Here is a 15,299-nt window from a genome sequence, read left to right as displayed (position 1 = left end):
GAGAGAATGATGCAGAGCAGCTCGTTGGCACGTGACTAAGTGTGCAAATCGCATATGTGCTGGAGGGGCGCCAAACTGCACTCTTGCCCCGGGTGCCAGAAAGCCTAGATTACCCAAAGTACCCCCACAGAAGCTGATTTGCAGAGTACCCCCACAGAAGCTGATTTGCAGAGTACCCCCACAGAAGCTGATTTGCAGAGTACCCCCACAGAAGCTGATTTGCAGAGTACCCCCACAGAAGCTGATTTGCAGAGTACCCCCACAGAAGCTGATTTGCAGAGTACCCCCACAGAAGCTGATTTGCAGAGTACCCCCACAGAAGCTGATTTGCAGAGTACCCCCACAGAAGCTGATTTGCAGAGTACCCCCACAGAGGCTGTTTTCTGAGTACCCCCCCAGAGGCTGTTTTGCTGTGTACTCCCACAGAGGCTGTTTTACTGAGTACACCCACAGAGGCTGTTTTGCAGAATAAACCCACAGAGGATATTTTGAAGAGTACCCACACAGAGACTGTTTTGTTGATTTCCCCCACAGAAGATGTTTTGCCGAATACCCCCGCAGACGTTGCTTTGCAGAGTACCACCACAGAGGCTATTGTGCTGATTTCCCCCACAGAGGCTGTTTTGCAGAGTACCCCCACAGAGACTGTTTTGCAGAGTACCCCCACAGAGACTGTTCTGCTGTGTACCCTCACAGAGGATGTTTTGCAAAGTATTTCCTTAAAGGCTGTTTAGCAGAGTACCCCTACAGAGGCTGTTTTGCTGAGTACCCCCACAAAGGTTGTGTGACATGCAGAAGTAGTGCTGTTGCAGAGTGTGACATGCAGAAGTAGTGCTGTTGCTTTAAAAGCATTCAGCAACTATTAGAAGTAGCACAAGCACAGGAGACAGGACCTGTTGTGCTCCAGAAGCATCCAGCAACTAGAGGGGTTAACACAGTCACAGGAGAAGGGGAGTGTTTTAGCAGAGCCCCAGGGGGATTGTGGGGAAGTTGTTTACTGTCTGGCCGAAGAGAAAGGTGGCTTATGATCTGTATCTGTCAGAAGGCAAGGGAAAAGAATTCAGGTCAGGAGGGAAGCTAAACAAAGGTCAGTTAGTCTCCTTGAGCTAGCAGTGTGGAGTATTATCAGCCACGAAGATAAGGGCTGGAAGGAAGCCTGTCATAGAGATTATCTCCCTCATCACACCCTATCCCCCCTCCATCTCCATGCAGGATAAAGAATGCTGTGTATTATTGAGTCCTTGTGAAGGAAAAGCCTGTGATTGTGTATGCATTAAAACTGTGCTGTACTGTGCTACCGGATAATAGACTGTGTACTGCTGTGCTGCAAAGGAGACTGTACTGTTATTACTGGAGCCTGTTGCTCAAAGAGACATTTGCATTGCACTGGGTGTCCTCATTAAATGTTACTGTTCTACCTTTTATGAAGACTCTTGTGAGATGTGTCTGGTCAGCAACTGAATCGATCATGTGACTGAGAGAAGCTGCAGCCTATGGTTGCCCTGAGTAATGATTTCCCCAGGATTCCAATGACTTCATGTAACCGGTTTCGCCCCTATCTGAACTTAGGTGGCGTGCGTGTAACAGCTGTTTTGCTGAGTACCCCCACAGAGGCCATTTTGCTGAGTACCCCAACAGAGGCTATTTTGTAGAGTACCCCAACAAAGGCTGTTTTGCAGCGTACCCCACAGAGGTTGTTTTTTAGAGTACCCCCACAGAGGCTATTGTGTGAATTTCCCCCACAGAGGCTGTTTTGCAGAGTACCCCAAGAGAGGCTGTTTGCTGAGTACCCCTATAGAGTTTTGCAGAATAAACCCAGAGAAGCTGTTTTGAAAAGTACCCCAACAGAGACTGTTTTGCAGAGTACCCCCAAAGAGGTCATTTTCCTGAGTACTCCTACTGAGGCTGTTTTGCAGAGTGCCCCCACAGAACTTAACACTGTCCTTCACTCGAGCCATGTCCTATCCCAACTCTAGTCAGAGAACAATGGTGGCGCCACTTGTGATCCGGCGATTATACAGACCAGGTGTCGCATGGTGTGCCGTTCAATCACAATTCATGCCAATACTCGACATGGTTGTGATGGCTGAGGAAGTGCCCACAGCTAAAAACATTGTTGATTGGCTGTACTGCAGCCTTGCAAAAGCTTTATTCAGCATACGAACTTCAAACACTAAAACGGACTGCCGTGAGAAGTCTGTGATTGGATTTCCGCGCGGACTGTCTGGTACGAATCCTGAATTTTACAGTTCGGGCTTGCTCATCTCTAATCCATAAAGTTGTTTCTAACTACTGTATATACTTAAAGATGTTTTTATAATCGTAGTAGGTAGGAGTCCCTACTACAGATTTTACATTTGATCCAAAATGTTTAAGTCCACTTCTGTCACCCAGGACTAAAACAAATAGTTTGCATTAAAAGGTAATTTTAGATTAAGGGTGATTAATAATTAATAGATCTACCTGCAATGAATCCTCAGATTAAGAACTGAGGGGCAGAACAAAATCAAATTGCTCCAAAAAGTTTAAAGGTTAAATCAGTCATTTATAAATAAGCGTAACCTACTGTGCTCAAGAATTTAATTGCTTCCATCTGGACAGAGAAAACACATTTGCCTATAAAGTAATATAATTTGGATTATTATTATTATTACTGACAAAAACATATTAAAGATATTATATTTTTAGTTGTAGATGGCAACAATGAACCAAAATGCACTTGATGAAGCCTTGAATGCTGTATACTTTAAACATAAAGGCATATACTTTGTGGCCAATTTGACATCACGTGAAGTCATAGATGAAATTGAGCACATGGAAATTAGAGACGGTGATGTGTTTATAGTCACTTACCCAAAATCAGGTATGGACATTTGTTGATATTTTTTCCCAATGATGGTGTTAGAAAAGTTTCATTTTATTGGAATAGTTTGTTAAAGATAATCTATTACAAAGTAGATATTCATAGTAAAAAGGTAATAAGAAATGAATATTGTTTACATGTTAAAATATTAATTATATTCTTCTGGCACAATTTGGACATAGTAAATTCTAAGCCTAATATTTAATGAAGGCCATCGAAATAAAACTGAACAGATTGAAAGGGCTCACTGAAAAAGGGATAAATCCATAAAAGTAAACTTTTATTAATTTTGAAATAACCATAACAATACTACTACCTAAAGTAATTCAAATCCTGAGTGTAACTCCAGGAAATGACTGAAATACACATACACAAACAAAAACACCAAACAATGGTCTCTAAGTTCTGTGGCCCACAAAGAAGTACCACAGTTATAACAATTTTTCTCACATCTCTACACGTTTCATCGCCACCACTCTATGCGACTCATCAGGAGACTCATATATACAGACCCAATTTTAATTGGATTAGCGACATAGGAATTTATTAAAAACTAAAGGACCGTATACCCCTAGGAAAAGGGCTCTCGCTGTAATGATAATAGATACAGCAGCTCGCCATATAGACCATGGCCAGCATGTCTGTGCATATTAAATTTTCATAGGTAACCTTCTCAGTTCCACCAGGGGCCCATTTAGAAACTAATTGAATATATATTGATAAGTGATTTACAGCAAATCACAAGTATTTCAATGTATTCAATTGCCCTGAAAAAAAAAGATTACACTGCTGAGGTCTCCTAGGACTGTACTGAACCCCTATCAAGCTCTGTAAAGAAGCACGCCCAACTAAGTTTTTATCCTCTTAATATATTGCAATCATCATGTTATATGTCACTGTGTACTTACAATTGCTCAATTTGACTTTCTACCCAGTTAATTCTTCTGTTTTTCATTAGGTCTGTGACATCACGTGAATAAAAACTGACTAGCTAAATCCTTCTAAGCTCTATGTAGAAACAGGAGGTCAATTTTCTCTGCACAAGTCCTGAATCACTGCAAAAGTCCCTGGCGGAGGGAGGAACAAAGCCCCTGGGTCAGGAGTTGAAGAGGGCAATGAATCATACAGGGACAAGAGACTTCCTCATTCTTCATAAAGCAGAAAAAAGAGAAGAATTAACTGGGCAGAAAGGCAAAATGAGCATTTATAAGTAGACAGTGCTGTATAATATGATGATTGCAATATATTAAGAAGATAAAAACTTTGATGGGAGAGCTTCTTTAAATTAGTACAAGGTCTTCTATTGTACATATCAAAGGTGATACTTATATTAAATATCCTAATCCTAGCTCCACATAGCTCTCATTATTCATTTATTGCATATATCAGGATATATATACATATATCCTGATATATATATATACTGAATGCAAATTGAATAGTAACACCAGTTATGAAATATCTCATATGCCTCTCCCTAGCCTTAAATCAAATTGACTGCATTCATTCATTCTTATAGTGTATTAATTAATTTATTGCACAAATCCCTTGGTATCAGTGCTTTAATAGCAACTTTCAAGTATAATTAATTTAATGCACAGGTCCCTAAGTGTCAGTGCATTATAAAAAAAACTATCAGGATAATCCACTAGTATAACTCAGCTAGTTGTGGCATGCCTTCACAATTCATCTGCCACATTGCCGCAGGTGCTGTAACCTTATGCATAGCTGATCCCTGCTCTCAGCATTATATAGCATCCCAAGTGCACGTCTAATACATAACCCTGTCCTATAGTGTAGGCAAAGGATGACCATGGAACACAGAAGGTGCATCCCACGTGCACATTATAGTAGTATACAGGTGCATCTCACTAAATTAGAATATCATCCAAAAGCTAATTTATTTCAGTTATTCAATACAAAAAGTGAAACTCATATATTATATAGTCATTACAAACAGAGTGATCTATTTCAAGTGTTTATTTCTGTTAATGTTGACGATTGGCACTACTGAGGTGTTATGGAAGCCCATATTGCTTTGATAGCAGCCTTCAGCTCGTCTGCATTGTTGGGTCTGGTGTCTCTCATCTTTTCTTGACAATACCCCATAGATTCTCTATGAGGTTATGGTCAGGCGAGTTTGCTGGCCAATCAAGCACAGTGATACTCTTGTTTTTAAACCAGGTATTGGTACTTTTGGCAGTGTGGACAGGAGCCAAGTCCTGCTGGAGAATAAAATTTCCATCTCCAAAAAGCTTGTCGGCAGAGGGAAGCATGAAGTGCTCTAAAATTTCCTGGTAGACAGCTGTGCTTACATTCATTTTGATAAAACACAGTGGACCTACACAAGACCTCAAGCAGCTTGGATTGTGTGCCTCTCTAGTCTTCCTCCAGACTCTGGGAACTTGATTTTCAAATGAAAATTGGAACTCTGGGACCTTGTGGAGTGTGTCAATGACTGCCTTCTGGACATCTGTCAAGTAAGAAGTCTTCCCATTGATTGTGGAGCCTACTGAAACAGACTAAGGGACCTTTTTAAATGCTTAGGAAGCCTTTGCAGGTCTTTTTTGTTAATTATTTTAATTTACTGACTTTTGTGTTTTCATTGGCTGTAAGCCATAATCATCAACATTAACAGAAATAAACACTTGAAATAGATCACTCTGTTTGTAATGACTCTATATAATATCTGAGTTTCACTGTTTGCATTGAAGAACTGAAATAAATTACATTTTTGATGAAATTCTAATTCTGTGAGATGCACCTGTATATTCATAGTAGAAAGCTGAAAAGAAATTAATACATTTTGCATGTTAAATGTTAATTAATGCATGCTATTCTGCAGGTACAATTTGGACACAGCAAATTCTAAGCCTAATATTTAATGAAGGCCATCGAAACACAACAGAACAGATTGAAAACATTGAAAGAGTGCCGTGGATTGAGTATAACTTTTACAACTCTGACTTCAACAGCCGTCCATCTCCTCGTCTCTTCACATCTCATCTGCCTTATTATCTAATGCCTAAAGATCTGAGGTTTAAGATGGGAAAAGTAAATCACATAAGTATTCTCTTCCAATATTTATCATATTAATTCTTTAAAAGATGATTTTACAATATTGGTGCTTTGATAAGTTTTAGGGTAAAAAAATAAAATAATATTAAAAATATTTCCTAGAATTTCTATTTATTTTATGGACACTTGCTCACTAGCAACAGTTTTTCCTAAATTTTGGCAGCCGTTGAACTCGCTGCATATCCTATAACTGTATAGCAGACCTTCTCCTTTATAATGGGAACATGTCGTTACTATGGCCCTGTTCTATGTGTCATTAAATTGTTAGTGGGGTTTTTCCTAAATTTTGGCAGCCGTTGTTGCACTCACTGCATACTCTATAACTGGATAGCAGACCCTCTCCTTTCTAATGGGAACATGTCGTTACTGTGGCCCAGCTCTATGTGTCTTTAAATTATTAGTGGGGTTTTTCCCAAATTTTGGCAGCTCTTGCAGTCACTGCATGGGCATTGCCACTATAGGAGACCCGCTAATTCATAATGGGAACATTTTTTTTACTGAGACCCTCCTCTATGTCTGTTGGGTATTGGGCTATTGGGTTGCGTCCTAATTTTTGGCAGCCCTTGCAGTCACTGCATACGCAATAATAGTATAGGAGACCCATTCTTTAATAATGGGAACAACAAAGCATAGCCTATTCCTGGCCATTTAAGAATAGTAAGGCTGTAAAATTAGTGTTTGTGACTTTCACAATCCCTCCTTCATAAATGAAACAGGATGTGTCTGATGATGTTTCACACACCACATGGCAGATAAGGTTGTAAAATGTTAAAATGAAATTTACTGGTGAATGTATTTTTCATCGTTGAAAGCAATGCAAAAACACATCAAAAACGCGATGTGTGAATATAGCCCAAAGAGTGGAGGAGTATTTTTGTTTTTGGTTATTTATTTTGCCTTATATACAAGTCATTACCCTAGAAAGGATGTTCCTTTACATATTTCCCAGGAAATTCCATTTTGGTTTCATTTTTGTATGTTTTATTTTGAGTCTGTGAAAGTGGCGTAATACTCTGACAACATTGTTGACAGCAGTAACCTCGAAGTCAGAAATGCTTCCAGGGGTCTTCCCCATGCTGTTCCCATGCAATTTGAGCACTGTTCCCATTGATTTGGGCAATTTTTAGGCCCTCTGCAGACCGGCGGGGGAGCTGCCTGAAAAATGCTCGCGTTTCCCATAGACTTACATTGAGCTCGTTACTCAGACCATGCACTCGAGCATTCCAATTTGCTCGACCCGAGCAACGAGTACCCGAGCATTTTACTGCTCGTTCATCACTACTAATCACAGATTTTCAATGATATTCAGATCAGGGGACTGTGAGGGCCATTGTAAAACCTTCAGCTTGTGCTTTTTGAGGTAGTCTGTTGTGGATTTTGACGTGTGTTTAGGATCATTATCCATTTGTGGAAGCCATCCTCATTTCAACTTCAGCTATTTTACAGATGCGTTATGTTTTCATCAAAAATTTGTTAAAATTTCATTGAATCCATTCTTCCCTTTAACCGTGAAATTTTCCCCGTGCCATTGACTGTAACACAACCCCAAAGCATGGTTCATTCACCACCATGCTTAATGGTTGGTGACATGTTCTATTCCTGAAATTCTGTGCCTTTTTTTCTTCACACATACCTTTGATCATTGTGGTCAAAGAGTTTTATTTTAACCTCATCGGTTCTCATGACTTGTTTCTAAAATGATTCAGGCTTGTTTGAATGTTCTTTTGCATACGTCTGAAGCTGAATTTTATGATGAGTATGCAGGAGAGGTTTTCTTCTGATGACTCTTCCATGAAGGCCATATTTGAAGGTATCTCTGAACAGTAGAACAATTTACCACAATTTCAGAGTCTGTTAAATCTTACTGAAGGTCTCTTGCAGTCATGCAGGGGTTCTGATTTGCCTCTCTAGCAATCCTACAAGCATTGAAATTCTCACTGAAATTGTTGCTTGATCTTCCAGACCTTATCTTGACTTCCACTGTTCATGTTAACTCCCGTTTCTTCCATTTCGAATTGAGGAAAAGGCAACTCTTACTTCCATTTCGAATTGAGGAAAGGGCAACTTAAAAACACTTTGCTATCTTATTTTACCTTTTCCTGCTTTGCGTGCCTCCACCATTTTAATTTTCAGAGTGCTAGGCAACTGCTTAGAAGAACGCATGGCTGCTGTTTTTTGGCACAAGGTTAGAAAAGGCTATGTTTTTATAAAGCTGAGAAATTTGCATCACCTGGCCTTTCCTAACGATGATAGTGAACAAGCCATAACCCTAACAGGTTAATTAAGGTCTGAAACCTTGGTCAAAATTATCTGAGCACAAAGATGTGTAAGGTTGCCCAAACTTTTGCACTGGTCTATTTTCCTTTTTGTAATTTTTAAAATGTAAAAAATAACATAAATATATATATTGGCCTAAAAACAAAGTAAATGTGTCATCTATACCTTTAGGTCTTTTAGAGATGATTTCAACTTCAACTTGTTCAACTGTTCACAATAACAGTAATTTTGACCAGGTGTGCCCAAACTTTTACATGCCACTGTATGTACATATGTGTGTGTATCATGCACTGTGTGTATACGTGTGTGTGACATGCTGTGTGTGTATGTAGCATCCATATTTATAAATATTGGCAGAATAAACAAGAGTTCATAGGTGTAAACATGTTGGAAATCACCCAACGAATCAGCAAAATAATGTTCATTAATTGAGTGATTGGATTGTTTGTGACGGAACACAAATCATTATTTTCCTGCGGCACATCTACAGGTGTAAACTGCAGATGTGCTGCTGATAACATGATACTGTAAAGCACCAGATTGATCTACTGGTGATTGTTCTGTGCCTGTCACTTTTCCTCAGCCTGTGTAAAGAGTCCAATAAACAAGTGCCAAACAACTTGTAAATTGTCGATTGTTTTCTTTTCACGGCCTGAATTCAGGTCATGAAAATGCAACCTAAATGTTTCTGTGAAGGTGCAATATGTTAGCATTTGGGGCCCCACTTTAAACTTTTTGCCCAAGGCCCCATTTTGTCTAAAACTGGCCCTGATTACACTTTAAAGGCTGACTCCTGAACAGAAGCACAGATCCTTTAGGCTGTGTGCCCACCATACCTTTTTTAAGCATTAACGCAGCAGCAAAAACTTGGATTAGATCGCATGGATTACGCATCACTGTATATGTAGATGCGCATTCCATGCGTTCTAATGTGCGGATGGTACCCAGGTCTAGAGAAGAGGAGACTCTCCTCCAGACCTGGGTACCATAGAAAACTGTAAAAAAAAAAAGAATAAAATAAAAAATAAATATATACTTACCTTCTGACAGCCCCCGCTTTCCTTCTCTTCACTTGCCGGCAGCTCGCGATGTACTGAAGGACCTGCGCTGACGTCATAGTCATGTGACGGGTCACGCGACGTTGACGTCGGCAGGTCCTTCAGTGTAACGCGATCTGCCGGCAGCCGGGACGGTGAAGCAAGGCAGAGCGGGCCATCAGAAGGTAAGTATAGATTTATTTTTTTATCTTTTGACATTCTCTCCGGTCACACTATATAAATCCATGCTGTTTGCATGGATTTAAATAGTGTGACCAAGTTGTCAAGCACTTTCCAAGTGATGCTAAAATTGCTTGGAAAGCGCTTGTCAACCCGCATGCGGAAATGCAAGTGAAGAACGCTTCACATCCGCATGTCCCTGGTAGGAAAACGCATGTACAATCTGCATGCGTTTTTTTCTGCCAGGGAGAGCAGAAACGCTCAGGAAAAAATCCTGAGAATTTCTGCATCGTGGGCACATAGCCTTACAGTGAATGAGCTCTTTTTTCTCCATTTGTAGCCTTCATAGAATGGATCTATTTTTAACAGGAGTTCCATTTTTCTGTTCCTGAATCAGAACAAAAAAAATAGAACATCTAATGCTGATGTGAAGATAAATAACTCTTCTATGTATGTGTAAGGGTGTGCGTGGCACCCCAAGGGTCTGGTTGCCACAGTGGTATTGCTTCCCTCAAAAGAGGTAATGCCATGTCTGGAGGCAAACAGGGGTTTTCTGGTCAGGAACACAATACATGCAACACTTCCTGGCTTCAGACTAGCAAGGGGAGGACCCTCCCCTTGGCAACTGGATCTGGAGGCGGGATAAGTTTATCTTAGTGCAGGAGTCGAGATTAGGACACTGAAGAGAGAGGAGCTAAGGACTGGAGCTGGAGATAGCTCGTCCTAGCTGGAGCTACACAGGAACCTGACACCGGAGTCCGAGGCTGTGGGACCCTTCAGGCCCAGCAGCAGATACAGTAGGACAGGAGATTGCAGGTCTCCTGGCCCCCATCAGACGCCCGGAGGCTCAGCAGCACCGAGGGACCAGTACCGCCAAGGAGGAGCGAGGCATCCACAAGGCCCTAGCTGCCAGCCATACGGGTGAGCACAGCACGTTACACTCAGGGACGAGGGCTACATCACAGCTACAAGCAGAATAGCCTAAGAGAATAGTGAGCACGGCAGGTCTGCAACTCCACCTGACCAGGAGGACTCTATGCTTGCTCCCAGACTGACCGGACTCTTATCTCTAGCCAGTACTCCAGTCCAGGCCTGTCTAATTGCCACCAGTAAAGACCCTGGGACTGCACTATACGGACTCTGTGGTTATTTCTGCACTGCGACACCCTGCACAACCACCATCATCCACACACATTGCCCTGAAGCTGCACTCTTCCTGTGGGGAGTTATACCACCCTTGCTACCAACCCATCAGCTTCAGAGGACTGTTCTGCAGCGGCGGCCTCATTAGCCGCACTTCACAGGTGGCATAGTCAGACATTATAAACCTATATACATCTACTACCCTTGGATTGACCACCTGGGTCACGGACCGGGTCACCGCCACGGTGACTACAACCCCCAGCATCTACCGGCCCGGCTCCGGGTACCCCACGGCCCAGGGGGAGCATCAACTTTGGCGTAGTCGGCAGGATTTCGTGCCCATTACCACCGGGTACTGTGCGCCTTCACGAACTTTGTAGCATACCGTGGTGAAGTTTTCCCACCAATTACCGCTGTTTCCCGCCATTGGCCGCCATTTACGGATCGTCACGCGGGAAGAGGGGCGTAACCACTGGAAGCGCGAGAAGCCCAAGACCCGCCTCACGCACTGACGCAGCGCCAGGTCCTGGAAGGAGCCCCAGCGAGCTCTGACATCAGAAGCAAGTGACGCCAGGTCCTCAAAGGAGACCATCACCTGTGGAACTGCGGCCTACGGAAGCAAAGTGAAAGAAGGTAGGCCACGGTTCACTAGGGGGGAGGAAGACACCCAATATGGAGGGAACTTCAGGTGCGGCCGCTGCCGCGGTAATGCCATTCTCCATGCCATATATACCGGGGGCGGCGTGCTTGCCCCAGTACTCAGGAGAGTCACACACCCTGAGTGACTTTAAAGAAAGACTGAGCAGCTTATTTAAACTGTATCCCCTGTCCGAGGAGCAGAAAGTGAGCATCCTTATAGGCCAGTTGATTGGTGCAGCCCAGAGAGAAGTGAAGTCCTGGTCAGCCAGAGACAAAGGGACTGTGAAAGAGATACTGGCCCGCATAAAGGACACTTTTGACACCCGTACTACAGCAGAGATAAAAATGAAGTTTTATGGGTGCAAACAACGGGCGCATGACGGTGTACGGGACTATGCTTTAAACCTGTAGGCGCTGAGGGCCATCAAACAGGTAGACCCCGACAGTGTGCATGATGAGAACAGATTGCTAACTGAGCAGTTTATTGAGGGGCTCCTGTCCAGTGCTCACTGGACACAGCTGCGCATAATGGCTCTGCAAAACCCTGATTTGGACTTTGCACAATTTAAAGACAGAGCCATCCGGTTGCTGCGAGAACCAACACCAGGTGGCGCTACATCTCACTGGCGCCCAGCTATCACCTACCACCAGGAGGTGGCACCCTTTTCCCCAGAGCCTGTGGGAGCTGATGCACAGACTCTGAACAATGATCCGTCTACAGACCTGCACCTTCAGGTCCAAGAGCTGACTAAAAGTGTAGCTGCACTAGCCAAAACTGTGCAGTCCTTGCAGGTGTCCCCTAAAGGGAAGATCCAGCTGGCTTCCAGTCCGGAGGACATCCCGTGGTGACAACAGAGGAGGATTCCACCAACCAGAGGGAGGATCAGTGACCGCTACGACCAGGACGGACAACCCATCTGCCGCCGCTGTCACAAGCCAGGACATTATGCAAGGTACTGTAATTTAAACGAGCAAAACCTGGGGCAGAGGGCCAACCCCCAGGCGTAAGACCACCAGGCCCACGCAACTGGCGAGACAAGTATGTGGGGGAACGACCGGTCCTACCTGTCGTGCTTGACGGAATCCCGATGAGCACGTTGCTTGACACTGGATCCCAGGTGACCACTATCCCTTACATTCTTTACAAGCGATACTGGACTGACTCAGACATTACCCGCCGTCCAGAATCCAGATGAACATTTAAGCATCTATGCCAGCAATGGTCAGCCCGTACCTCAAGTGGGGTTTAAAGAAGTGACCATAAAGGTTGGCAAAGTGGAATTGCCGGCGCAAGGAATGATAATTGTTGACATTGATCACCAAGAAAGTCATCCCATGATAACCTTAGGCACTAATGTCATTGAAAATTGTCTTTCAGAAATTATTGTCTTGTTACAGCAGGTTGCGGAGACCGCCAGTTCCAGTCAGCAGCGGGTTCTGCAGAGAGAAATCAGAGGCCTGATGAGAAGACAACAGGTAGAACTGTCTGGTGGTGAAATTGGCAGTGTCAGGATGAGTGACCCGTTCCCCATTGCCATGCCCCCAAGAAGTGAAATGTTGATATGGTGTTGGGCAGCAATCAGTCTCAGGGGTAGAGATTACCAGGCCCTGGTGGAGACTGTATACTCTGACAGTAGGCCCTCCATCTTGACAGCCAGGGGGGTGGTTGATGTCCGCCATGGGTGAGTGCCAGTCCGCATCCTAAATATTGGGGAGAAAGAAGTCCATTTGCCCCGGTATGCTACCCTTGCCAAATTATTCACCGTCAGCAACAATTCTATAAAAACAGTGGAACCCTTACCTCCATCCAAACTGGCGGAGGATAATGGCTCCAAGGGACAGATGGAGGACTGGTGTCAGAAGCTACACGTAGGCACTGACTCCACCTCTCAGCACCAAAAACATGGAGTATACCATGTGGTCTAGTAGTATGAAAGGGTCTTCAGAAAACACCCGCTCGACTTCAGGCAGGTGAAAGGGGTTCAACACCATATCCCCATGGGAGACCATCCACCCATTAAAGAGCGGTACCGGCCTGTACCCCCTGCACACTACCAAAATGCCAAAGGGATGTTACGTGAGATGCAGGAGGCTGGGGTAATAAGAGACAGTTGTAGCCCCTGGGCAGCTCCATTAGTCCTCGTAAGAAAAAAAGATGGCACAATGAGAATGTGTGTAGACTACAGGAAAATTAACCGCATTACACATAAAGATGCATACCCATTACCCAGGATTGAGGAGTCACTAGCTGCATTAATATCTGCCAATTATTTCTCTACTTTGGATCTCACTAGTGGGTATTGGCAGGTTCCTGTAGCGGAGGCGGATAAAGAAAAGACCGCATTCACAACCCCGATGGGCCTCAGCGAGTTCAACGGCATGCCAATCGGGCTCTACAACGCCCCAGGAACCTTCCAGCAGTTGATGGATTGCTGTCTAGGACATAAGAACTTCGAGACAGTCTTGCTGTACCTGGATGATGTCATAGTATACTCCAAGTCCTATGAAGATCACCTGAAGCACCTGGCAGAGGTGTTTGAAGCGCTAGCTGGTTTTGGCCTGAAGGTGAAGCCGTCAAAATGCCACCTGTTGAAGCCCAAGGTACAGTACCTAGGTCATGTGGTAAGCGCTGAAGGTGTAGCACCGGACCCTGACAAGGTCACAGTAATCAAGGACTGGCCAAGACCCTCCACTATCAAGGAAGTGCGGCAGTTCCTCGGCTTGGTGGGCTACTACCGAAGATTTATCCAAGGCTTCACCAAGATGGCAGCACCCATGCAGGACCTCCTAGTAGGCCAGTCCAAGAAGGCCAAAAACCCAAAGCCTCCATTCAAATGGGATAAGCTGGAAGACGAATCCTTCAGCAGGCTGAAGATGGCACTCACAGGAGACGAGATCCTGGCCTACCCTGACTATGGCCAACCCTTCATACTCCATACAGACGCAAGTAACGTGGGGCTAGGAGCGGTGCTGTCCCAGATACAGCAAGGCAGAGAAAGAGTGATTGCCTATGCCAGCAGGAAGCTCCGGCCCACAGTAAGGAGCCCCGAAAACTACAGTTCCTTCAAGTTGGAGTTCATCGCCGTAGTCTGGGCTGTGACAGAACGCTTCAAGCATTATCTCGCCTCCTCCAAATTCACCGTCTTCACGGATAATAACCCGCTGATGCACCTGGACACTGTGAAACTTGGTGCCCTGGAACAAAGATGGATGGCCCGACTGTCTAATTATGAGTTCACCATCAAGTACCGGGCTGGGCGCAAGAATGCAAACACCGATGCGCTGTCCAGGATGCCTAACCTGCCAGATGGGGGAGAAGATACGGAAGAGCTAGAGGAGATAGAGATCCCCGCTTTCCACCGTAATGGAGTAACCCAGTGCTCCCATTGTGTGAAGAACAGGTGCTACGCCAACAGAGAGGCCACGTTCAATCCATTGGCCCACCATGGATGGGCAGAGACACAAGATAGTGACCCGGCTGTTCGCCTAGTCAAGGAGTTGCTGACACGAGCTGACTTGTACCCTGATCCAGATGCTCCAGAGGAGACCAAACAGATGTGGAAGGAGAAGGACAAGCTATTCATCTATGAAGGGAAGCTGTGTCGAAGAGCCATCAACTCTCGGACACATGAATTGGTCTGGCAGGTGGTAGTCCCGAGGCGGGATGCGTCAATGGTCTTGGAAGCGTACCACGATGGAGCAGGACACTTTGGCTGGAAGAAGTTGGAAGTCCTGCTACGTGAATGGTTATAGTGGGCTGGCATGAGGAAAGCAATGGAGAGGTGGTATCGAGAATGCAACCTGAGAAGAAAAGACCATGACAGCCAGAGGGCTCCCCTGCAGCACATCATCACCAAGCAGCCACTTGAACTGGTAGCCTTGGACCACCTGAAGCTAGCCCCAAGCAGGTCAGGCTATGTCTACACTCTCAGCATCGTAGACCACTACTCCTGGTTCCTGGTAGTAGTGCCAGTAAAGGACCAGACGGCTCAGACAGCAGCCAAAGCTTTCCAGCAGCACTTTTGCCACCCGCACGGTTACCCAGAACGTGTGCTTACTGACCAAGGTCCTTCGAAGCGGAG

The 15,299-nt window shown here is 44.5% G+C and overlaps 1 protein-coding gene across 1 annotated transcript in view; it reads left to right on the top strand.

Moving 5' to 3' along the window:
• LOC141259638 (amine sulfotransferase-like) overlaps window positions 1–15,299 on the top strand; it is a 266,645-nt gene that overhangs the window by 202,842 nt on the left and 48,504 nt on the right. Inside the window, exons 2-3 of the mRNA XM_073675901.1 lie at window positions 2,689–2,863; window positions 5,709–5,917. Coding sequence (XP_073532002.1) covers window positions 2,695–2,863; window positions 5,709–5,917 — 378 coding nt within the window. The 5' untranslated portion in view covers window positions 2,689–2,694. The remainder of the gene's footprint in view (window positions 1–2,688; window positions 2,864–5,708; window positions 5,918–15,299) is intronic.

Source organism: Phyllobates terribilis, unplaced genomic scaffold (genome assembly GCF_046119375.1).
Source record: "Phyllobates terribilis strain yellow unplaced genomic scaffold, ASM4611937v1 Scaffold_3__8_contigs__length_932513732, whole genome shotgun sequence".
Taxonomy (NCBI): Eukaryota; Metazoa; Chordata; class Amphibia; order Anura; family Dendrobatidae; genus Phyllobates; species Phyllobates terribilis.
This window is presented reverse-complemented; position numbering and strand designations above follow the sequence as displayed.